This window comes from Tympanuchus pallidicinctus, unplaced genomic scaffold (genome assembly GCF_026119805.1).
Source record: "Tympanuchus pallidicinctus isolate F22 unplaced genomic scaffold, pur_lepc_1.0 scaffold18, whole genome shotgun sequence".
Classification (NCBI taxonomy): domain Eukaryota; kingdom Metazoa; phylum Chordata; class Aves; order Galliformes; family Phasianidae; genus Tympanuchus; species Tympanuchus pallidicinctus.
Genome location: NW_026294699.1, coordinates 6592215 through 6617600, shown reverse-complemented (window position 1 = coordinate 6617600; position 25386 = coordinate 6592215). Strand labels below are relative to the sequence as shown.

At 41.1% G+C, this 25386-nt stretch overlaps 2 protein-coding genes, 1 long non-coding RNA gene and 1 other non-coding gene across 5 annotated transcripts in view; 2 read left to right on the top strand and 2 right to left on the bottom strand.

The window, feature by feature from the left end:
• Positions 1-13683, top strand: part of LOC128078827 (putative short-chain dehydrogenase/reductase family 42E member 2) — a 42354-nt gene extending 28671 nt beyond the window's left edge. Inside the window, exons 4-15 of one of the 2 annotated variants that reach the window (XM_052679408.1) lie at positions 731-963; positions 3174-3269; positions 3645-3705; positions 5625-5743; positions 6986-7061; positions 8173-8255; positions 8791-8928; positions 9391-9456; positions 10192-10255; positions 10595-10668; positions 13217-13322; positions 13512-13683. In XM_052679408.1, coding sequence (XP_052535368.1) covers positions 736-963; positions 3174-3269; positions 3645-3705; positions 5625-5743; positions 6986-7061; positions 8173-8255; positions 8791-8928; positions 9391-9456; positions 10192-10255; positions 10595-10668; positions 13217-13234 — 1023 coding nt within the window. In that variant the 5' untranslated portion in view covers positions 731-735 and the 3' untranslated portion in view covers positions 13235-13322; positions 13512-13683. The other variant, XM_052679406.1, reaches the window with a different exon arrangement.
• A 78-nt stretch (positions 13684-13761) lies between these two features.
• LOC128078829 (putative short-chain dehydrogenase/reductase family 42E member 2) lies at positions 13762-24663 on the top strand. Its single transcript, XM_052679414.1, has 13 exons — positions 13762-13987; positions 14422-14590; positions 15705-16092; positions 16643-16738; positions 17706-17763; positions 18425-18543; positions 19043-19118; positions 20682-20764; positions 21157-21294; positions 22078-22143; positions 22781-22844; positions 23545-23618; positions 24007-24663. Exons 3-13 carry the CDS (start codon positions 15751-15753, stop codon positions 24253-24255), a joined length of 1365 nt encoding a protein of 454 aa, XP_052535374.1. The 5' UTR covers positions 13762-13987; positions 14422-14590; positions 15705-15750; the 3' UTR covers positions 24256-24663.
• LOC128078833 (uncharacterized) lies at positions 17567-21163 on the bottom strand. Its single transcript, XR_008205875.1, has 2 exons — positions 20654-21163; positions 17567-18745 (listed from the first exon to the last, which is right to left on the bottom strand). It is a non-coding gene; the product is annotated as an uncharacterized LOC128078833 (long non-coding RNA).
• A 420-nt stretch (positions 24664-25083) lies between the features above and the next one.
• Positions 25084-25165, bottom strand: TRNAL-UAG (transfer RNA leucine (anticodon UAG)). The gene has a single exon. It is a non-coding gene; the product is annotated as a tRNA-Leu (tRNA).
• Positions 25166-25386: the final 221 nt, after the last annotated feature.

Sequence of the window (25386 nt, the reverse complement as noted above, 5' to 3'; positions counted from 1 at the left end):
AACTGTTAATTTTAATTGCTGAATATAAGTGCCTATCTAAAGAGAAATGATTCTTGTAGAATAAACTCACTTTTCATCCAGAAGAAAGTGTACAGACTGATAACTCCTGTGGAATTGTGTATCATGGAATGAGCATAAAATCACAGAATCATTATGGTTTGGAAAGACTTCATCTGATCCAACCATCCATCCACCACCAATACTGTTCACTAAACCATGTCCCTGAGTGCTACATCCACCCTTTCCTTAAACACCTTTGGGGACAGTGACTCCACTGTTTCTCTGGGCAACCTGCTGCAATGCCTAACTGCTCTTTCTGAGAAGAAATTCTTAATATCCAACCTGAAATTCTATGATACTCAAATCAGTCTTCTGAAGTACATAAAACAGCTGTATATGAATGACCTGATGAAAAGAAATATCAACAGAAGTTGGTAAGAAGTTGGTATCTCTAAAATCCTGTAGTTTCTCTTCATTTCTATATAACATGAAACTAACAGATAAAAGATTTTATTGGAATGTAAAAGTATCCAGATTCATTACAAATTTTACATAGAAATACTGTCACCAAAATTATGAATATGCATAACTTTGGCATATTAAGATAATAAAATAGATTTAAATAAAAATAGTATAGTTACAAAAGGATCATTGTAACATGAAATTCACTGAAATTCTCTAAATTCCAGAGTACTGTGCAAGAATTTTCAAGAGACTTTTTATCTTGCAGCCGTGATGCAAGAAGGATCTACTGAGGAGCTTCACAGGGACCTCCTATGTGAGAGCAAACTAACTGAGCACACCAGAGCACTGGTTAAAAGCAGAAGGACAGTGGTGACAGGAGGTGGAGGCTACCTGGGATACAATCTGGGATGCGCTCTTGTCAAGGCAGGAGTTGCTGTTGTTCTGTTTGACGTACGAGAACCCAAGTGGGAAATTCCAAATGGTGCAGACTTTTTCAAGGTATGTTGAAACTGCATATTTAACAGCAGTGCAATAAGTCACACTACTGCTTGCCCAGGGAGGTTGTGGATGCCCCGTCCTTGGACGTGTTCAAGGCCAGGTTGGACGGGGTCCTGGGCAACCTGATCTGAATGTGGATGTTTGGTGGCCCTGCTAGGCAGGGGGGTTGGAACTACATGATCCTTGAGGTCCCTTCCAACCCAGGTGATTCTGTGATTCTGTGATTCTGTACTAATACTTGCACATTAGCAAGTTTTCTCTTTAGGAATTTTTAATTAAAAAGGCATGGAAAGACACAGAGTTTGACTGTACAAGAAAGAAGACTCATTAAATGAAATGAAGAGTCAGATCAGTATAAAGAAAATAGATTGTTTTTTCATGCAGTGAGAAAAAATGCATATGCAAAGCCTTGCCAAAAGTTTGCTTCCTCTGAGTTTGCTAAATAGGTAAGTTTAATCAGACTCAAGAAATCTTCTAAATAAAAATACATGGTGGTGGAATAGTGTTCTGGAGTATCACACTAGTGATAGACAGGTGTCACACAGGCTTGCCCTGTACCTGCTCTTCTCAGAGTAACCGTTTATGAGCCCTGATTACTTTTGATTCCTAACAATTCAATACATTTATTTATTATGTCTGCAAAAGAGAGAGAGCAAAAAAGACCTAAAATATTTAATGGTCCTGTGGGGAACAGCAAACCCCAGTACTTCCTGATGTGGGGGGAAGCTATTCTTCACATTTGCTTCACCCAATCAGGTTTGGGAATTTGAGTGTGCAGGCACGCACTAGCATGGCTCCTGCCACCTTACACAAGTTCTAGCTAGACAGGGTATCATCTAGCTAATCTGTACTGAGTGTTTAGAATAAGGTCTCTTAAACACACTCACTAGAATTAGAATGTTGATGGCAAAGCTGAAAGTAATCACAACATTCCTGTCCCAGGGGCTGTCAAGGTGGTGATGCAATTCTTCTTGCCATGTCACCATGTGAAAAATGCTGAGGATGGCAGAGGAGGACACATGATGCTGCTCTGTGTGGTTGTGTAGTGGACAGAATAATGGGCCAGGCAAGCTCCTAGTCTGACCCAGAATGGCTGTTATTATGCTCAGTTTAAGAAACAGCTTTTAAAAACTTGGAGCAGTGATGGAGTACTGTCAACAATTCAAAAACCATAGGCTTGATTTGTTGATAATGTACATCTACATCATTTGTTTGAAGTTGGTGCACTGATGCCAATTTACATCTTTTTGAAGAAACTCAAAGGATTTGTCTCCAGCAATTTTCTGAGAAAATTATTATAGTTTAATTAAAAAAAAAAATCCTAAGTATAGGTGAATTATCTACAAAATGAAACTATAAGGTAAATAAGGTATTAAGGCACAGATCTTTAAGGCAACTTGATCAGTGATTTGGAGATTGCTAATATTATTTAGACTGTGTATGTGTGTCAGCGTTTGACTGACAGTAGGAAATGTAAGTCAGCCATGCTTGTGCAATATTTTTGCAAACTCAGGTGAAAAAAGCTGAGTTGAAGACTGATGAGATGATCTTTTAATCTTATCTCCAGCCCTATCTTTTGTTTCACCATGATAAATAATATCTAATACTTTAAAATCTCCTAATTTGTAAAGAAGTGCACTGTCTTTTTACTGAAATATCACACTAACTTATACAATTTAAAATTCACATAGTATATACTCTTCTGCTTTAACCTTGAACAAAACTTGTGCTTCTGAGTACATAAAATAAAGCTCAGATAGGCAAAGTGACTTGTCCAGATGGCAGAAGCCAGATCTTAAGGTGTAATTGCTGTCAGAAAATGAGTTCTCCAATTTGGTGATTCCTTGGCAAACAGCTGAACTCTCCTTGCTATGTTTTAGCATCATTTGGGCTTGATTCTCCTGCCCTCAAGCATATGCTGCTCCCATTCAAGTCAAACAAGTTTTGCCAGCCTGCAGGACTAAGTGTGAAAATATGTGTTGTAATTGAGGCTATCAAGAGTCATGATTGTTTTGTAATACAATATTAAGAAAAGTCTTAGTCATGGATTTTTGTCCATGTTTGTGATACTTTATTTAATGTTAGTTGATGATATGAGAAATAGATCAGAATGACTTTAAATTTTTGTTAATAGCCATATTGAATATTGATGGTATGGAGAATGCAACGAGCTTTATCAGTCAAAATCCATTTTTTTCCTCATTTTACAGGGTGATGTGAGGGATTATGAAGCAGTGCTCAAAGCATGTGAAGGGGCTGACTGTGTTTTTCATGTGGCTGCTTGTGGAATGTCAGGATTAGAACAAGCAAGTACAATTTTCCTAACATTTTCTCCCTTTATTCTTGTGAAAGAAAAGATCTGTCTGCATACAGAAGTCAGAGAATATGGTTAAGTGGTATTTAGGTGAAACAGAAATTGATTATGAGGGTCAGGTGATCCATGTAGGAAACAAGGGAGGCGTTCCTTAAGGTCATAAATGTCAAAGCATGAAAGTAATGTGCTACTCAAAGCAAAGCAAGGCAATTAAAAATGAGAACTGCTAGAAATCCCTGTATGTCAGAACACTGTGACACCTACAAAGAACAAAGGCCATAGGTTTTCTAGATCTGTCAGTTGCAATGATTTTATTGTGAATGTGACTTGATAAATTAATTAGATTTTATGCAAAAATTTTTTATAGCTTCAAAAGAAAGAGCAGATTGAATCCATAAATGTTGGTGGCACTGAAGTCATAATTGATGGTATGTACTTAGACTTTCTTTATTTGCTTCTGACCCAAACCAAGTGAATTTAAAAAGCTTCCAATTGGATATTTTCTGTGTCGATATGGCATTTAAAAGAGACTCTTCCCCTCTTAATCTCAGAGTATGATATAAAGCTAGGTGTGCATAACAGGGCCCTAATGTAAGATAATCTACAACAGATTTAAAATATTTCTTCCTTCTAATGCAGAAAATTAACTTTTTGGATGGAATGAAACAGATTCCTTTACAACAGGTAGGAGATTTCCACTGGATTGGACTGAGGAAGGTTTTCAACCTGGACTTCATTCCATGGCAGACCAACTTAAACTCTCCACCATGTAATAGCTTATCTTTTTCCTTCACTATGTGATGAAGAAGAATGATCTTTTTTCTTCATAGAAATGTCATGAGAGAGATTAAACTTTGTTCTAAGCATTTAGGTGCCATAAATGTCCTAAGTATACTTAGCTATTACGTTACCACTTTACTATATCTATCCCTGTTTACCCTATCTAATCTGACCCTTTTCTATTATATATTGATTTTTAACTAATATCTGCTAACAAATGTCAGATTTCCTCCTGTATATTCAACTCCAGAAAAAAACGTTTAAAAGTATATTGTAAATTCCAAGGCTACCTTCTCTTTGCTTTTCCATCAAAACCCAAACAACAAAAACAACAACAATCAGAAAGCAAAATGGAAAAAATAGTTTTAATACAGACCCATTTCCATTCTGCCTGGGGATTACTGTGGGCTATTACTGAACAAACAAACAAAAAAAAACCAGAATAATTACAGTGAAGTGAAGTGGCAGGCAAGTAAAGGTCTGAATGAGCTGGAGGGAAAAGGTTGCAACATCTTACCTTCTTAGCCCAACATCTGAACCCACAGAAACATGTCCCGTCATATGTCTTGTAGACAATGCAAGAATCTGGGAGGAGTATGAACCTTGTGGCTCCCTATTAATCTACATTTTAATAACACCTTTTATTATCGTATTTTCTTTCAAACATTTACATCAAATAATTGCTTTTATCATTTTCAAAATAGCCAGGGAGCAACTGGACTGACTGCTGTGTAGATTCCAACAATCGTAACTTTGTTAATATTTACTTAAACTTCAGAAGCATTGCTAAATCAAAAGGAAAGGTGTGTTACTGATGTTTGCAATGACATATGCAGCAGAATTTAGACATCTTACTCTCAGCTGGAATCCTTAATTAACACTTTGTTTTGGAAATTACACCAGTTTCATTTGTATTCAGTGTACCACAGATTATACATTGACAGTGTATGTTTCTTGCTAACCTTTGTTGGCCATTTGTCACTTATGAACAGACTGACACAGTTTTATCATACACACTGGAGAGAGTTCATACATTTCCTAAGATGACAGCTGGCCTGCATGGATATCCATGTAACTGTGGTGCAAGAAGCAGAACTGCTTGCTGCACTCTGCAGGGCAAAAATGAGGGTCTGCAGACAGGCTGCTGTCCCAAATCCCGACCCCTGCGAAGACGCAGATGGTTTTCAGAGCTGTTAGATCACCAGAAACATTTGTACTCATCTCCTATTTATTTAGCTTGTAAAACATTTTTAAATAAATGTTTTTAAAAGAAAGCAGACTTTATTTTCCCTGCCAAGAGATTTCCTCTATCCAGGAGATGACAACAGTCTGGTGGAGACATGATAGCTGTGGATAAAGCATCTGGTGATTGCAGCGTGAAATATCTGAACAGCACATATTTGAGATGAAATATTCCACCTGAATGAAAGATTCCATTGTGTTAAAAATATATATATTTTTCTGTAAGTGTAGTACTTGTTTTCAAAAAGAGTTTTCCAGTTCATATGTTGTTTCTCACTTTTCTCACTCTTTGTTATAAACAATGTATTTTCTTTTAACATTATAGTCTGCAAACAAAGAAATATCCCTAGACTGATATATACCAGTACAGTGAACGTGGTATTTGGAGGGAATCCTATTGAAGAAGGAGATGAAGAAACTGTGCCGTATTTTCCACTGGAAAAGGTACTTTGTTGATGTGATGGCATGACATCTGCTGTACTCTGAAGAGCAGATTATGTGAAGGTTGATCTGGAAGCATTAAGTTAGATTAAATTATATGGAGTTATTTTTCATTACTAAAAATTGGCCCGTATCAATGAAGAAATACTCAAATCATTGCTACCTTTATATACTATAAGTAGCCAGATTGAGAATGTTAAAATACCTAAGATGATTAAAGAAGATGGAATCTGACATTTCCCAGGAAGATTTTTAGAGGAAGGGCTTTCAGGGAACCAGCTGCTTTGTAAATGCTGCACATCATGGCCCCTGTGAGCCATTGCACTGAAAAATATTGTTAAATGTCAAATTCCACATCTTTATGCGCGCTCATTATTGCCTCTTTGATATTTCCAAACCTTGCTTTCTTGATGCTTCCTTACGGCACCTCATGGTTGCTCTGAAATAGTTGCCTTCTTTGCTATAACCTTTGAGGAATGTTTTCTAGCTGAAATCTGGAGCTCAATGCATCCTGGCCTCTCTTGTGCTTGTCATTTGTTCTTTCCTGCCTGCAGCTAAAAGCTGTAATTTTAGACTGTCCAACAATCCTAAACAGCGCTGACTACTACTCTGTTGGAGCCTCCTGCAATAGTTGGAAATGTCAGTGCAAAGCCTGCACAGCACCTCAGGCTTCTAATAAAGCATTTAAGGCATTTACAATTAGTTGCATGTTTTTGAGCCTTAATCATATGTTTTCTTTGATGATGACCATGAAATAGCAAGCAGCAGAGGTGCAGGAAGGAAGGTGCAACTGCAGTGTAACTTTTAGCTGTAATTTTCTATATAAATTATAGCAATACAGGATTCAAGAGATGTCTAAGTCACCCAGTGTGGAGAAGTAACCACCAAACCAGCATGGGCTGTGTCCAGAATCCCAATTAATACACTTGGATGCATTTTACTAACTTAATGGTAAAAGATAAAATTGGGAGGTGTTTATGATTATATAATTGTAGTTATATAAAATATATCGATTTAAAAATATATAAAAAGTTTCAATAGGAAATGGAAACATTTTTGGAAGGTCTAGTTTGTTTTATTTCACATTTAACTTAATTATGTACAGCTTTAATTATATTAAAAGGTCTGTAGGTCTGACGCCTACAGACTGGCTAGATTTAGCTGTGATCAGATATAAACATTGTCTGCCTTCGCAGATACAATAATGTGATTAAAATGTTGATCATATTCTGCCTTTCTTTATAGCATTTTAATCATTACTCTAGAACGAAGGCAATTGCAGACCAAATGGTTCTTGCTGCTAATGGGACGTTGCTAAAAGGTATTTCTAAAACATTTGGGTTTTTCCTACCATTAGTAGTGCTATTCCTTTCTCTGTTTACTGGCTTATCAATACATAGTATATATGAAATGAGCTGAAATAAACCTACCAGTGGATGACTAGTGTTCATACCAAGACAGACAGGAAATTGTACACAAACAACAGATAGGAAAATCCAGCCTATGTTGCCTTACTTCTTCAAATCATTTTAAAACATTACCAACTTTACTGGATTTGTGCTTTTATTGCCCATTCTTTCTGTCCCTTCAAACATCTCAGCACTGTCTGATAAATCATTTTCATAATCCCCAAGAGCTTGCTGTCATCTTGCAAAAATAATTGCTGCTTCTTAAACAGATTGGCAATATCAGGATCATGTTGACTTCTAACATTCCATATGTGTGAACAGTTATGACAGAAAATCTATGTGTATGCAGCAAGAGAAATATTTAGCCTTGCTTTCATATACATATTCTTCTACTCTTGCCAATTTCTCTGAACTGAAATTTAATAAATAAACATTAGAAGGGGATGCAGCTTTAGCATCTCTGATTACGTACTGAGCAAAGGCCCACCGCCTGTTAAACCTTCCCACACCAGAGGTGGAACTGTGCCTGTTCCCAATCTATGTACTGATTCACGTGTAGAGTTAAAGTGTTAACTTCAGAGTATTCTGACTAGTCTGAAAGCCTCTCTTCAAGAGACCTCTTCTGTTCTTTCGCAGTGCCATCGAGGCTTAAGCAGGCATAGTGTCTAAATACAGTGAATGGCATGTTTTTGTTCCTGCATTCCGTGTCTGCAATTATGGAGACACAAGTATTTTTTATAAACTTTTATCTATAACCAAAAAAGGAAAATTCATTCAGGCAGGAGGCATGGGCACAGGGAAGTGCTGCGGTGAGAGGATTTGATTTCCCAGGCTGCAAAGGAAGGATCTTCCACTGCTACTGAATTCAGTTTTACAGAGATGATAACGAATGGGAAGCACAATCACGTAGGGTAGTCAGACCGACCCCTTGTTTTCAGAATGTATCATTCAAACAATATATGACATTTTCCTGTCGTGTGCTGGGTCCGAACTGTCTGCTAACCGCACTCTGCTCTTTCCAAGGAGGCGCCGCGCTCCGCACCTGCGTGCTCCGTCCGCCAGGCATCTACGGCCCCGGGGAGCAGCGCCACCTGCCGCGGGTAGCCGTATGTGTCACGTGGTCAGCGCGGCTCCGCGGGGCGCTGTGAGGGCGGGACGGCAGAGCGGCGGGCGGTGCGGCTGAGAATTGCCCGTAAAAACTGGGGAAAGGTGGGGCGATCCGCGTGGTAACAAACGGCGGGATGTGAACGCTGAGAAACGGCAAGGATCGAGCTGTATTTTGGGGTGGAGAAAAATTGCACAGCAGAAACAACGCGGTAGAAGAGCCAGGTTTACATTGCTGATCATTTAATGAAAAGAGTGTTGTTTTAAATACGCTTTTCACTTTCAGAACAGTACATTCTCATCCAAACACCATTATGCCATCCTATTTCACTGCTGCATGTCGGGGCAACTGCCCTGAATCCATAAAACCCTACTTGTTGGTTCTTTTCCTTGCAGTGCAATCCTTGTGCTGAATTGTGCACACAAGCAGCAAATTCTAAGCATTCAGGCTGATACAAAATGAAAATAAAATACTGTGTAATAAACACTCTTCATGTAGTTATTTCTTTTATTTTTTTTTCTTTTTTTTTCTTACAGGTAAATATCCAGCGGAGACTATTTAACTTCAAGTTTGGGAATCACAAAGTTCTGATGAACTGGGTTCACATTGGAAACCTGGTACAAGCTCATTTACTAGCTGCTGAGGCTCTCACCTCTGAGAAGGATTATGTAGCTGTAAGTAAACAGTATAAGCATCCTATCCCAGTAGCCTTAGCTTCCAAATAAGTTTCACTTTTGATGCTTTGAGCTCAAAGGTTCTCCAAAAGATTGTGTGCTAAATTCTCAAAAGTCTTGTGTGGATCCACAAGCACACAGACAGTGCAAATACATTCTGTTGATATTTTGACTTTTTTTTTTCTTTCTGGTTTTGAAGCATACTAAAGAGTGTGAGCACTGTTGGAAATCACAGTGAATTCCAATGAATAAATAATAATAAATAAATAAATAAAATATAAAATATATAAATATAAAATATAATATTAAATAAATAATTAATTAAATAATTTGTTGAGCTGATGTGTGTCAATTCATTGTATATTTGCTGGTATGCTATTCACCAAATCAACAAAGATAGGTGGCTATGTGAGAGAAAGAAAATTATGTTTTTGTGACTGTTTTTCTCTGCTTCTTTAACAGAGTGGACAGGCATATTACATACATGATGGTGAAAACGTCGTATTTTCTGAATGGATTGTTCCATTAGTATGTATTACATACACAGTTAGCTCTGATTAAATGTATGGGCCCCAATCATGTTGTTAACTAAAAGACCATACTAACTAAATGAAGTTCAGTGCACATTAAGTACTGAATTGTCAAAGATAAAACTGAAGTCTGTCCTTTTCTGCTCACATGTCTCAAAGTTGCACTGGCTTTAGAGGAAGCTTTGTATATGCACTGCTGTGGAGTTTGGCTCTTATTGTTTTATGAGAGTTTAGCTAAGTGCATGAAAACTACTTTTAGTCCCTGAAAGGCTTCTTCCAGCTATTAGCTAATTCTCTGTTGTCAGCTGGAGCACAAAAAGGAAAGTTATTTAGAATCCTATAGTAAGAGTTAAAAAGAGGTAACATTATAACCAAAAGGCTGGGATATTAGGAGTATGCTGAAGTTTTTGTCTTTCAATGCCTGCACACAAAAGACTTTTCAGGGAAATGACTTCAGCTGAGCTATGGGCCTCTGACTAAATACAGTACCTGGCTTGGTCACTTGCCCCTTGGAAAAAGCATTGTTTCACATTTGCCATACAACTTAATTTGTAGAGTATAAGATGCACACCAAAGAGGGAGTGGTGCTGTGTTTTCATGTACTGATGGGAAGAGTAACTGGAAAAAGTTTAGATGTATTTTTTCAAAATTCATTTTTCCATTTTCATGCTTCATTGCCATCCTCAATTCAATCCAGATTCTCTGTTATTCTTTCCTTTTATGTCCCTTCTAGTTTGAAAAATTAGGATACAGTAAACCCTGGATACAAATTCCTATTCTCCTGGTTCATATAGCAGGTAAATATAATAAACTACATATTTGATTATTGTGCTGTTATTTAAATTTGTTTTGTTAATATCTGTAAAACTACATAATGTTTTTATAGAATTCAGGGACTGAGCCATAGGAATTATCTTATTTTAATTAACATAATCACTTATGCCAATTGATATTAATAACACCCAGATACGGTTTAAAGGCTATTAATAAACTGAATTCATCATGTACTTAATAAACACCGCCTTGCAGTATCTTAATTGAATCCTCCGTGGTCAGTAGGAATTACAGGATGTAATGTCAGTGTCATCTGTTGATTGTTATCTGGCTGTCTTATTCAGTTACTTTCTGTCTCACAGCCGCTGTGATGGAGTATCTGCATCTGGCATTAAAGCCATTCTTTAGCTTCACACCTTTCTTGACAAGGAATGAGGTAAGTATATAACAAGAAAGAATATTTATATATTTCTGATCAGAGTTCTCATGAAATGTGTGATATGCCCTCTGGGTACTGATGGTGTTAGAGCTCAGTCTCTGGCTCAGGGATTAGTCCATTCAGGGCTTAGGCAGTCAATTTCTGGCCTCATTTTTGCATGCCATCCTGGCCACTACTTATAATATGATCAGAAACTAATCCTCACTTGAAGACTAGATAGTCCAGAGTGACAACATAGGGATAGAAGACAGAGTGAGTGACATGGTGCTGGGACAAGAAGAAAACAGGTACTACATCATTGCAGATACAGTCCGATGCCATAGAACTAGCTGTTAAAGGAAGGTGTACAGTCTCAGGTCAATGTGGTAGCAATCATCACACTGTAAGGTTAGCCAATAATTAGAAGGTTCATTAAAATAATTATAAATTGGAATGAAAAGTCAATTTCCTGCAAGCAAAAATTTGGACAAATCTGGACAAATTCATTTTTATCTAACTTATGTTTTTGTATCAAAATGCTTCACTCTATCATCTACAGTTTTTCTTACTGTATTTTAGCCTGTAACATAATAGGAAACAGAAGGGATTAATGGACCTTAGTAACTGATGCTGTAGTCTTTCAGTCATTCCACATTTGTGTATCAGTTTTTATATTTCTACCTTAGTTTTATATCTGAAGCAGAAATAAGGCTGTGCAGCTGGTGCACTTTCACAGTCAGCCTGCTTTCAATCATGGAGGATGCATCCATGCAGAAGTGAACGTTTTCCAGTTCTAGATGTGCATTTCTGCAAAACTGGGAAGCCGTGCCACCACAATACATGCATACATCCAATTCCATTACATATTTGTTTGTACACATGAGTCAGTTTGGGAGAAGTGTGCTGACTTGTTGTGGGAGATTTTCTTAGGTCTTACTTGCAGAGCTTATCAGTCACAATTGAGAAATCAGTGGCATAAACTCCTTTTCCACTCAGTCCACCAAGGATCTTGTTGCACTTTGATTCTTTGTCAGCAACATAAACTTATTCTATTAGCTCTGGACAGAATCAGAACTGAAATATGTATGTTTTTGAGTGTCTATTTATGTTTTTAACTCCATGTAATATCACTGTTGGCATACATTTGTTGATGTTCTATAAAACTGGATGTGAAGTCACTTCCATAACTGTCCTTTTGGATTTTAGGTCTGGAACGTTACTGTAACTCACACTTTCCGAATAGACAAGGCACGAAATCAACTTGGTTACAAACCAAAGAAATTCTCATTTGCAGATTCTGTGGATCATTATCTTAAAACAAGACCTGTTTGCCAGGAAGGTCACACGTTCCTTAAAAAGCTCTTTGTTTTTGGTCTTTTGTTAAGTTTAATCATTCTTTCCTTCTTCTAACATCAAACAGCTATCCACCTGTTCCTGAAAAACTAGTTTTGTTTCTGGGGATGAATGGCCTGCTCGTGCTGTATTCCTCAGTCGCTATGAAAGTTCTTGTTCTTACTCGTTATTCTTATCATGGTGATGACTTCTCCCTGGTCTTACCCAAAATAAAAAAGTGAAAACAAAGTGCATCAGGAAATGTTCCAAAGGACAGTGCAGTGACACAGAATCCAAGGAACTCACCGCTGATGGGTGAAGGAAGAGTTTGAATGCACTGGATCACTACTGGATCACGTCATACTGAGAATGATTTTCTAAAAACAATCATCCAGAAAGGTGAGGATTTGGAAGAGGAGGAGCCGTCATAGAAGCGCAGTGCTGTAACAAAACCAGTGGCTCCAATGAAGAGAAGCCTGTCTCAACGATTGCTCTGATGAAGCTGCTGCTACAGCTACTGCATGTTAGTGCCAGGAATTACAAAGACCTGGGAAATACTACAAAAATAAGTGAAAATGTACAAATGACAGGTGCTAAAGGACAAAAGTCGTATTTATGTGAAACAGTTCTGTTGTTCAAAAGCAGTGTAAAAGCTGTAATAAAATGTATATATAAAATAATTTTTAGATGCAATAATAAATCTCAACTGAACCGAATACTGCTTTTAAGGAGTCTGTAGAAGGGAGGGGGATGGCAGGTAACTGGAATTTAGGAAGGAGCTACTGCTGTCTCTCTGCGTGAGTGCAGCCAGGTCTGCAATGCTGCCTTGTGCTGGGATGTTGTCCTTCAGTGAACTGCTGTTGTGGTGTCAGCAGGCAGACCAGAGCTCAGCCCTGAGTTTGGGTCCAACCTCTGCCTTTCTCCTTAAGATTTCCTTAAGATCTCCTTAAGATCTTCTTAACATTAAGAGTTGCTTGCAGGCTGGACTGTGCTACATAAGGTCCATGTGTTCTACATGTGTACATATAATGTGTTTCCCAGATGAATTTTCATGAGGTTACTCTGGATCAGGAGAGGCACCCTTGCCAAGGTGAGTCACAGAGGAGAGTGATGGAAAAGCTCTGCTGCCTGAATATCTGCACTCTGTATTTGTCTTGCCTTTGCATTAGCATTTTGTGGGAGTTTTAAGACTGAGAAGTTCATGGAAACTCTCATTATATCTTTAAATCTGCAGGGTACGCAGGAGTGCTAACAGCATCCCTACCATAAACTGTTCCTATCTTGAATAATACCCAGTGACAGGAAAACATGAGCAACCACAAGTTGACTCTGCAATGCATGTAAGCAAAGATTTGTTTTACCTTTTTTTTTTTTTAAACAAATAAGCAAGTAGCTCTCTGTGCAATGAAGGCAGAAAGCCTGATCTCTGAGGGACTGGTGCTGTCAGACTGCCTTGTCCATACAAATAGAACTCTACAAACGGAACTGTGGCTGTGGCACTGATCAGCCCTCTCTCCTACTCCTTTCAGGAAGTGGAAAGGAACTCAGTATATAAGAGACCTTTAATCAAATGTGGATAAGCCCAGTTACATATGAAGCAATGCAGCTGGCTGACAGGCAAGTGCTGTGGCAGGTACTGCATAAACCTTGCTTCCTTTGAAATGCAGAATAAAACCCACATGTATAAAGTTACTTCACAGCGAGAGCGTTTTAACTACATGCAAACATATTTAATTTGCCTTTAAACTAGTTATTTATGAATCTTGCATATATCACTTTTATTAGACTGGTGGCTCAGGACTGCATCCCAGGTGACACCGACACTTTGCAGAGCAGAGCTCAGACAGCTGGCTGAAGCCCAGTGAGAGGAGCTTCCATGGGCTCTTGGTTTTGGGTGTTCCTCAGCAAGGAGTAACCACAAAACTTGCTGGCTCTGTGGCTGCAGTTTGTGGGGAACCCTGCTGTTCTGCTCCTGGGATGCCAAACCTCTGAGCTGCTACTTCAGGTAAGATGCTTTTTACATCTGTACTGCAGTAGTGCTGATTAACGCTAACTGGTTTCATTAATTTCCTGTTATTACAAATCCAGCGTTTGAATTTTAAGACAACTTTTTGTATCAGTATGGAACAGCTGTCACACTTCTGTCAGTCTTTATGGAGCCTGTTTGTGCTGGCTACCGTTAGAGTTACATGTGCCCTACCATAATGGCAAGTGTGTCTTTAAAGGATTAAAATTTAATACGAACATTCAGCCATGGCACAGCTGTGATGGAAAAGGTAAGAGTGCTCCAAGTTCAGTTTGTTTGTGCCTGGAGTGGGTAACTGTACCGCCTGCAGCTCCCGACCCCCCGACACGCTGCCCATAGGGCAGGGCAGGGCAGGGACCCCGCAGCCCGCGTCCGTGCGATTGTTTCCTCTGGGATTTGCCGCTGTTCCGCAGGTGTCGCCGATGCTGTGCGTCTCTCCGGGCCATGTCCCAGCAATGACTCTCCGGACATTGACCGAGAGATGCCGTTTTATTCCGAGCATCCCGTCCAGCAGGTAGCTTGGGGCACACGGAGCCCGGCCGCCGGCAGCGCCTTCCCGCAGCGGGCCGGAGATGCGCGCAGGTGAGAACCGCCGGCAGCTGCTGCCGCGGGGTCCCGGGGATGCCGCGGGGCTCAGGGAATGCTGCTGGAGATCACGGGACCCCAGGCGTGCCGCGGGACGAGCGCCGTCCCACAGAAGGGCAGGGGGTCCCAAAGGCGCCGCGAGACGAGCGTGACCGCGGGGTGCTGCGGGACTCCGCCGCAGGGAGCGGGGCCCGCCGGGAAGCCGGGCGTTAAGCGCGGGGTCGGCCCGCGCCTTTGGGGCCGTTCCGCCGCACGGCGGCCCCGGAGGGCGCCCCAGAGGTGCCCTGGCCGCCGGGCCATGGCCGGGCTCCGGCTCCTGGCCCCGGAGGTCGTCCGGGGGAGCGGCGGTTTCCGTGCTGGCGTGCGAATTTGCAAGTGAGATGCAGAGAATAGCGGCGGCGGCTCGGGTGGCCTTTAATCTTTTATGGAGGCGCGGGGAGGGGATGCGGTAACGCTGCCTCTGTACCGGCGGCCTCTGACACGCCGTGTCGGCAGCGGGTACCGTTGGCTGTCGCTTTACGAATGGAAAAGACTCTTCTTGTTTAAAAAACAATTGTTTCGCTCCTACTTTTTGCTCAATACACCCACTGACCGGGTCTTTCCTTTTCTGTCACTTTGCAATTGTGCTTTAGTTCTGCGGGAAAGTGAGGGTTCAGATGGGCTGATCCACCCTGTGAGGACATCAGATAAATAGCAAGCCTTTCTTTCTGTCTGAAGTACTCAGCTACAACCGCTGCCAATAATGAAAGCGCAGCGTATTTTAATTTACATTCAGCTGATACTTAGAATGGTGTTGAAAACATCAGTGTGCTCAGATGGCTTTGCAATAAACCATGGACAGGTAAACAAAGCACTAAATTCGTCTGCACCGGGGCCAGTTTTGTTCCACTGTTCTGTTGGGCCTTGGTTGCTTGGTTTTAAAGTATTGAGACTTAAATGCAATTTACTGGGTGCTTTCCTGACAGTTCAGGATTTAGGTATGGCCCTGTTTCATGTATGACCCCTAAAGGCCATCACCGATCTTTTATAACATGAGACAACCAAACGTAGCTTGGTCTTCTAAAGAGGAATCTTTGGACGTTTGGAACCAAGTGTTTTGCTTTGTCTTTAGGTTGCACTGAAGTAAGACCTTGCTGCTGCAAGTAGAGCTGGTTGCCATGAAGCTTGCTGGAATTGTGTGCATCAGGGAACACTATGGAGCAATTTTCAACATGGAGAAGAAACTGTTGTGTGCATCTGGTCACAGAGGACATTATTTCAACGACAGAAAACTTCCAGTGAGTGGGGCAGCAAATCCCTGGCACCAACCCCCTAGCTCTGGAGTGAAGGGAAATGCTGGAGCACCGAAGGATAAAACCATGAGAGCAGTGGTGACGGGAGGTGGAGGCTACTTGGGATACAAGCTTGGATGTGCTCTTGCCAGCTCAGGAGCTTCGGTTGTTCTGTACGATATACACAAGCCTATCTGGGAAGTTCCTAATGGAGTAGTGTGCATCCAGGTATGACAAAATACATGCTCACAACAGTAAGTTAATTTGCCTTTTCTGTAACATTTTACTAGTATTTGCAGAATCCAAATACCCAACTGCAAAAAATTGGAAATGTTAAGGACATTTTTAACTGTGTGAATATCCCACATGATTTTTTATCAGCAAGCATTTAATATTCACATGGAATAAGAAGAACGATGAGAGCTGTAACGTGCAGCACAGAGTACTGCTTCATCTCCTGTCTCTGAAGGAACTCCTCAGGACCATCACTCCCCACACCTGGGCCTTAGTTTGTTCACCTCTGATGAGATGAGATGAGTAGTGCACTTCATGATTCATAGAGGTGTTAAGAGGTTAATGAACATTTTTTAAATTCTTTGAGTTCTACAGAAGAAATGTGTGATTATGAGCAATACTGAAATGGAGCTACTGTTCAGTCCCAGGATGTACTGTATGTGCCATTACAAAAACACATTCCCTCTGTGCTAACCCACTGTATGACAAATGCTAACCTATCGTTTTGATTCCAGGTCCAAATATCTTTTCATATGTATTACAGGCAGATGTCAGGGATTATGATGCCATATTTGCAGCCTGTGAAGGGGCTGACTGTGTGTTTCATGTAGCTTCATATGGAATGTCAGGAAGAGAGCAAGTGAGTCCAAATTGTTTTGTATGTTTCTGTGTGACTGCCCACACTGAGGATGGGAGGCCTGATTTTGTAACATTGCATGTTAGATCTTTTTCACTTCAGATGAAGCTGGGAGCCTGAATCCATGCCCATGCTGGTCTGGTCAACTGCTCTGTGCAAACAAGTAGGCTGCTTACAGTGCCCTTTTCCTAGTATGAAATGATTTCCCCATCATTAGAGGCACTAACTGCAGCCTGGGAGGCTGTTGGTTTGGAACACTGCAAGAACAAAGGGACAGAAAAGGGAGGGCAGGTTCACTCTAAAACCTCTTTCCTTAAACCTTTTAAATGGAACCCCTACATGTAAGGTCACTGGACGCAGTGAAATGTGAACTGAATTGAAAGTTATTTTGTGTAACTAAATTAAAATAACTGCCTTCTTTCAAATCCTAATTGTTTGCCACTAGTAGGTAAAAAGCTGTAAGGATGTACTTGATGTGGGATTCTGAACCACAGTTTTTTTATGATTGAAGTCAAAAACACACACACTCCTTACATTATTAAATTAAAATGAACTTCAGTAATTATCTTAACTGTATAAAAGAGCTTCTAAAAATGTTTGCAGCTGGGCAATGTGTACTTGGAATTACTCTGGGTAGAGCCAGCTGGTCAATGAGTACTACTGAAACATGGGCAATGTAACACACTGTTTACAGTCTTATAATCATTGGAGGTAGGAAGAAACACCATGATTCTCTTCACTTCAAGCAAGCTAGTCTCTAAAAAATGTAAGAAAATTACAAGTGTAGCTTAAAAATAATAATAAATCACTTCTTGATGTCTGAAACCTCAGTCTATACATATATATATATATATATATTTTTTTTTTTTAATCAAAGCACTCATTACTTTTATCTATGGACACTTACAGTGTCCACCTATGGAATTTAGAATGTATCATTACTCAAAAGGGCACCACTTTATTTTCCCAGTTGCACAAAGAAGAGATTGAAACAGTAAACATCGATGGGACAAGATTCATCATTGATGGTATGTATGTAACCCTGCTGGTAGGTGTTGGTGTGGCATATCAAAGTATGAAGCCATTTAGGAAAAAAAACCTACTTGGTTGTCATGAACTGCTTTTTTTTTACCAAATACATCACAGTTTTGACAGAAGATGAGGAAACGTCAATGGTCTTTTCATACCTGGGGCGAGATATTAGTGTCAGCACTACAGGTCAACTACTTCAGCTTGTCATAATCATGTCTGACATTATGGCAGAGTCTGTATGCATGTAAGACATGAACAGCTTTCCATGCTGTAAGCCTCACTGCTGCATTACAGTGTGTGCACAGGTCGTGGGCAGCCCTTGGAACAGAAAGTCTTCCAGCTACCTACCCGGCTGGGGCTGCAGCCCTCTACCAGGCTGGTAGCAGCCAGCCCAAAGGCATACTGTTAGCTTACATTACCTAAATTAGGAGATGCAGAATAATAAAGCACTTGGTTCTGAACAGATATTTTCTATTTAACTGTTGTCTTCCATATACTTTGTGTCTTAAATAATCCAATAATAAAATGGATTTGCTATTCTAAGATTTGCCAGAAAATCTAACAAGTTTCTGTCAAGAAGCACCTCCCTTTCATACAGGTTTTTTTCTATTTTGTTCAAGCTTCCACTGAACTACTTTACTTTATATATTGCTGCAGCTTGCAAACAAAGGAACATCACTAGATTGATATACACCAGTACAGTAAATGTGGTGTTTGGAGGGCTTCCTATTGAAGATGGTGATGAGGAAACTGTGCCATATTTTCCTATAGAAAAGGTATTTGGGTTGTATTATTTTTTCACTTTTCTTCTTTGTTTACATTCTTCTTTCCCCCCCTCCCCCCCCAAAAAAGCCTGGCATTTTGAATAATACAATATACCGAATACTATTTCTCTGAGGCAGTGCAACAAGAGAACAAACTCTAGAATACAGACCAGTCGTGATGTCTTAAAAACTTGGCTCCTGATTTTTCCGTTACCTGAAAAAGAAATCCAGATTACTAAGTACTGATCAATTACATTCTTGGCAGCATTAAAGCATACATATATTTATTACTTCTCAAATGGGCTGAAATTAATTAACTGGGTTTGCATAAACAAAAATGTTTGTTTGCCTTAACAATCTGCACATATTTTATCCTAAACCAGTATCCCAAAACTTCCATATTGTGAGGTGTTTGTTGTCATCTGCTATGTAAGAAGGGAGTAGAGAAGCAATGCCTCTCTGTTATGCCATGTCAAGAATAGATACAAACCTGTCTGCTTTTTCTCTGTAGCATGTTGATCATTATTCCAGAACCAAATCAATTGCAGAACAAATGGTACTAGCAGCTAATGGAACTCCACTAGCAGGTACTTTTCTGTTAGCAGTTCATAGTAAAATGTACTCCTCTTCTTCCCTTGCCTCACTAACATCCTGCATCCTGTATCAGTCATTCAGTAGACAGGAGTGTCCAGCAGTTAAGAAATCAAGTTACTTCCCCTTCTCACAGACTGAAGGATTTTCTCTTAAAAATCACTTTTAACTGTAGTTCTCACAGTGCCAAGAGAAGGTCTTGGCATGGCAGCAGTGAGTTCAGCATCTTCATTGAAAAGATTAAGACAGCAATAAATTAAGCAATAATGTGTTTATGTCGCTGCAATATGCAGCATAAGTAGAACATGAATGCTGATGAAATTGTTCTCCCCTTCCCTTATATATTAAAATCTGAATAAGGCACCTGATACTACAGCCTGGAATTATTTATTAGTGCTTCCCAAAGTTTTCCGTGTTGAGGAAGGCAGTTGTGCACTTGAATACTTAAGCTCACCTGTGAGATACTGTAGCTGCCTGCACAAAGCAAATTAATGTAAAGTGCAACGTGACGCCCTGCCAACGAGTGACACAGGGCTCAATTTAGCTGTGGGCAACTTAGAAAAAAGACTTTCTGCACCTGATACTTGCAGAGAGCTATAAACAGATATCAAGTCATTCACTGGCATTTCACAGCAATAGAATTATTTTGTCCAAAAAGCTTTTTTTCTTATTTTCTCCTTTTTTAGCAGCTCAACATATCAAAGATGCTCTGATTTTGGGAGCAGTATAGATAGTTGTGCATTTCTCAATGAAACTCACAATAATTTACCTGTGCAAAGAATCAAAGCAATTCATTGGGATTTTAGCCAGCCACTGTTCCGAACATCTCAATTAGATCCTGTGCTCTCAGCATGAATTAGTATTTTGCAGGTTTTCAAGTAATATTAGGAAGAGTTATTAAGAACAGAAGATGACAAACCAGTCAACTGCTACACTTGGGAATGACTGGATTTTTACAATGGCCCTTACTTTCTCCCACTGAGGTTCTCAAGAGGTTCCACAGCAGTTCTAGTGGGAGCAGGCTGTGCCTACTACTGAAAGCCTTTCAGCTCCATCTTGCACACACAGTGAGATACTGTTTCCCTGCAATAATTTTCTAAGAGATCAGTTTGCTTTCATTCCACATTCTCACTAATGACTTGCTCACTTCAGCAAATCCCCACAGCTGGCACTCTCACCGACTGCTTTGGCACAGAGATAAAGGACTGGTTGGTTAGAAGTTTGGAAATATCTAGTAAATTCTAGGAATTTAGCTATGCCAATGCTTTGAGAACTCTTAGAATGGTTTGGGCTGGAAGGAACCTTTAAAGACCTGTGAGTCCCTCCCTGCCCCTATGGAATATTGCTGGCAGGATTTTTTGAATCCTGTCTTGTTATTTTGCATGGTTTGATTTGCCAATATTCATCTACAAGTTCAGCACTTTCTGGTGTGTGATCTTTTTAAGCTGGTGAAGCAAATTTAATTTAGAGTAAGTTATGCTACAGCATTCTTCAGCTCATGCAGTGATAACGTAAGTCGTGTGAAGCTCACGTGGTTTGAATCGTCTCAATTTTCCCAGGAGGTGGAGCACTGCATACATGTGTTCTTCGCCCGCCAGGAATTTATGGACCAGAGGAGCAAAGACATCTGCCAAGGCTAGCAGTATGTACTTCCATTTTCTAATCAGCAGCATTTTCTGGGGTACCGAACAACATCACTTATGTGTATTACAGACTGACCAACCTTCTGATCTGGCATCAGTTGAACAGTTCGATTGTCTGTTGATGATATTGCAACTTTTTTTGTCAGACACTGTATGACATCTACAAAGAATGCATAATACATTAAAAAAGCCTCTTTTTAAATACAAACACATGGAAGTCCAGCTTTACAATGTAATGCTTACTGTAATTATAAAAGTCAGGCCATTCTATGATATTTCAAAAATCTGCTTGCATACAACTTAAACCAAAATACTGATGAAAGGAGATAGAGCAACATATATTTCCAGTCTTATTTATTGCTTTGGTTTCATGTTTGTTTTATGTCTATAGAGGAATATTGAAAGAGGGATACTTAACTTCAAGTTTGGGGATCCTTCTGCTAAAATGAACTGGGTGCACGTAGAGAACCTTGTACAAGCTCAAATTCTGGCTGCTGAAGCTCTCACTCCCGAGAAGAACTACATAGCTGTAAGTAAACAACGAAAACACCATAGTTTTCATTTGGCTGTGGATCCTGCCACTGTATCCTGCACTGCAGTAACTACTGTAGTAATCCTGTGGTCCTTTGGCTTGTGTTGTCTGTATTTTTTAATTGACAAATGTGCCATGGACAGTGTGAGCTGTGGCAGCACTGGCTGCGCAGTGTGTTGAGCTGGAATATTCAGTTCTCCAAGAATAGCTACATCTTTGTGTTTTTATTATACTTATTTGCCATTTCTGAAGAAAAAAATATTTGATGTCAGAAAAGTAGACTAGGAAAGGAAAAGTAGATTAAACTACTTTTTCTAAAACTCTAAAAACAAATTGCTAAGAGATAATTTGCAGCTTTGTTACACAGATGGAACTGTGTGGGTTTCAGTGACTCTTATCTAGACTGGGGCCAGAACACGTCCTACCATCTTCTAAATATGTGTCAACAGCAAAAGTTATCTACTGCACTGCTTCCAGTGCATTTGGTAATCCCCATATAGTCTGTCCAGTCTTTCTGTATACGTAAATCTGTAAGAAATAATTCGTACCAAGGTATGTTAGGCATACAAACTGCTTCTCAAGTTGACAGTGAATTTCATGGCACACAGAAGAAAAGATGATGGAAATAGGTGCAGTTTGTTGGCTTGTATGTACATCCATGTGCACTGCACGTTTCTATATAATACAGTCTTTGAGCTATTCATAAGGAGTAAGGTAAACAAGTCCACGTACATGCAGTGTTCTTTTTACTAACTTGTCTCTTCTCTACCTGTTCAACAGAGTGGCCAGGTGTATTTCATTCATGATGGTGAAAAGTTCAACCTTTTTGAATGGTTAGCTCCACTCGTACGTACACTGTATGCTTTATCTCTAAATATATTAGTTTGTTTTACTGTACACAACTCTGGCTTTGAGTGCAAATGACATATTTGGGTTCAGTGTGCATTCAATTCTTGCTTGAATTTCATTTTGATTAGTGCTGTAACAAAGCCTACTTAAAATGTAGCAGCTTGAAAGCAGCTGTACTCCCTGAGATAAAAGGACTTTCTGAAGCAGGGTCCTCCTTTGGATAGCCATCATCCTCGTTGCTTGGGCATTCTTCTCTTAACAGTGGCTATCTTAGATGGACAAAAATATAAATTCAAATTATGACTCTGAAAATACAGAATAACTCTAATATCCAATATTTTTAGTTCATTTTGCTGCCAACGATGTGCTCTAAACCATAACTATGTCAGGATATTAAATTTGGTATCAGCACACCATGATATTTAAGTCAATTACCATAAACCTGTTTTTTAATTTTCTAAAGACTGCTACTTGAAAATCACAGTGTCTGCTTGTGACACGTAACTGGAATCCCCTAAAAATGAAAAATCAAGTAGTAACAGCAATTATTAAATGTTCTGCCTTATCAGTAAATACTTCCATCTCCTGAACTGTTTTTTTACTGTTTTGTTTTTTTTTTTTTAATCTCTTTCAGTTTGAAAGATTAGGTTGCAGTAAACCATGGATACCTATTCCTACTTCCTTAGTTTATGCATCAGGTAAAAATTCTTTATCAGTCTTTCTCTGTCCAGCCAAGCAACCCTCTTCCCAGTTGTAATATGATATTGTGGGTTGTTCTTTTTTTCTTAATGTGGCCACAGTTCTTGTTTTCACACATAAAATGTGCTGTAAGCTCATCTTGTGTGCAACAGTTCTGCGTGAACTTCAGGTGTGTATGTGTGCTGAAACCAGAATGATCTGTGAGTTAAGTCACACTAAAACAGATGGTTTGGGTTGGTTGTAGTTTCTGAGGCTTACCAGATGTGCAGCTTTGTGGAAGACGTAGAAGGTTTTATGTAAAAATCCATGACTCCATGAAATACCTGCAGATTACCAGCTTTGCCTGCACAAGTTAATTTCTTGTACTCCTTTCTCCCATACTCCCCCTGAAACAAACCCACGTGCCACTAGATTGAATCTCACCCAGAAGAGTTTGGTTTTATCATGTCTGTATGAGTTCTCAAGATCGTTGTGCTAGCCCAGTTACAGCCTTCAAACCCTTGTGAGGCACACACCCTAAAATCAGGCTGACTGAAGCAAGAAAGATGAAACCCAGCTCCTTGTCAGCATTAAGGGTGCCCTCAGCTCTCCTAGGCTCAGGATTATCCTTCACTATCAAATATGGTGTGTGATATGCCACAATCATAAGGTACTGCAACTGGCTATTCTTACCTCAAGAAGAAATCTTTTGTTCTGCAGCCACAGTCATGGAGCATCTTCATCTGATACTGAAACCATTGGTTGAGCTGTCACCTCTGCTGACCAGAAATGAGGTACAGGTTTGTTTGTAAGCTCCCTTGTTCCCCCAGGATGCACACGTACCATATGAGTACAGCTGGGACCTAAGGTTTGAAGACCCTTCAGGCACCCTATGATGACTTTTACTGTGTCCTTACATACATAGGAGTGCAGAACACTTTGTGGATGTTTTCAGGAGTAAATTGTGCTGTGCAGCCTTTACTGCTTCTTTGGACTCTCGGCACACTCCTGTTGGGTGAACAAAAAGACTACATGACATATGTCAGTAGTCAACAGGTTTGGATATGCATATTTCTAAATACAATTTTACAGTTCGTTTTAGTGGGTCTTTGCCACCGTGCACAGCCTTTGTTCAGCTCTGCTACACACTCACACTTTGTGTGTTGGCTCCTTTGCTGACAGGTGCAGAACGTCTCCACAACGCACACCTTCAGCATCGACAAGGCCCGCAGGCAGCTGGGCTACAGCCCGGAGAAGTTCGCATTCGCTGATTCTGTGGAGCATTACATCAAAACCAGAGCAGAGGCCCGGAGCGAGCACGTCTTCCCCAAAGTGATGCTTTTGTTCCTTGCGATTTTAAGTTTGATTTTTCTTTCTTTAAGATTTGATGACCTTTCAGTTCTGCACTTTTTTAAGGAAGCACAGCACTGACTCACACAGGCTGCATGTGCCCCCTGCAGAATTGCTCCCATGGAACATCCCCGGCTCCACAGACAGGCACTTATTTTAGATTAAAAACAGAACAAACCTGAACACCACCAACACTGTAAGCAATTGCAGCCAAAGTCCATCACCAAGACACGTTTAAAGTCACACATATTTCCAAACTGACTGCTGGAGTGCACGAGGAGCTGCGAAAAGAACACAGGGCACAGCCGATGGAGAAAAGCAGCGGAAAGGAGATGGAGACAGCGCAGGAGCGGGGAGCTGAGAAACGTGCGGAAGAAGCACGCGGAGCGCTGCCGGCTGTGAATCGCCCCTGTGGGCTGCACGGAGCTCACACGGTGTGAATTTCCTTTGTGAACTGACCGCGTCACTGCATATGAGGGAAAATAAAAGGGAACGTGAAGCTCCGTGAAACCGGTGCGGTGCCTCCCTGCGGCTCCGCGCTGCCACGTCTCCCAGGGCTGGGCTGTGCCGCCTCTAAGCACTCCCACAGACCGCCTTCCCTTCCCCCGGGATGCTGGGAGGGAACAGCCGGGTGCGGAGCACGGGAATGGGTGGGCAGGAGGCGGAGCGGAGCCGGGGGACACGGACGGCCGTGACCGGGGGGCGGTGAGGGCACGGGCGGACGCGTGGCGAGCGCCGCTCTCCGCCTCCCCGCCTGCATTCCGAAGCCAGAGGGCGGCGGTGAGCGGCGCTGTGCGCAGCGCTGCACGGAGCTCCGCGAGGTGATGCTCGGAAGCCCCGCGCCCCGCGCCCCGCCGGGCGGCTGCCGGCCGCGAAAAGGAGCCGCCGCCGAGGCGAGACAAAACTTCTTGGCAGCGGTGGGATTCGAACCCACGCCATCGAAATGACTGGAGCCTAAATCCAGCGCCTTAGACCACTCGGCCACGCTACCGCCTGGTGGTTGTGCGGCCTGCGAGGCTGTTTTCAGCAGGCAGAGCCGCGCTTGTACCCGCGGAGCGCCGCCCGCGCCGCCGTTCCGTGCTCGGGCGCGGCGGTGCGCATCAGCTCCGCTCCTCTCCGCGGGAGGCACTGCAGGCGCGGCCTCCCCGCCCTCAGGCGTAGCGGCTCGGCGCTGCCGAGGGCGCTGTCGCAGCACCATGCTCCCGGAAGGTG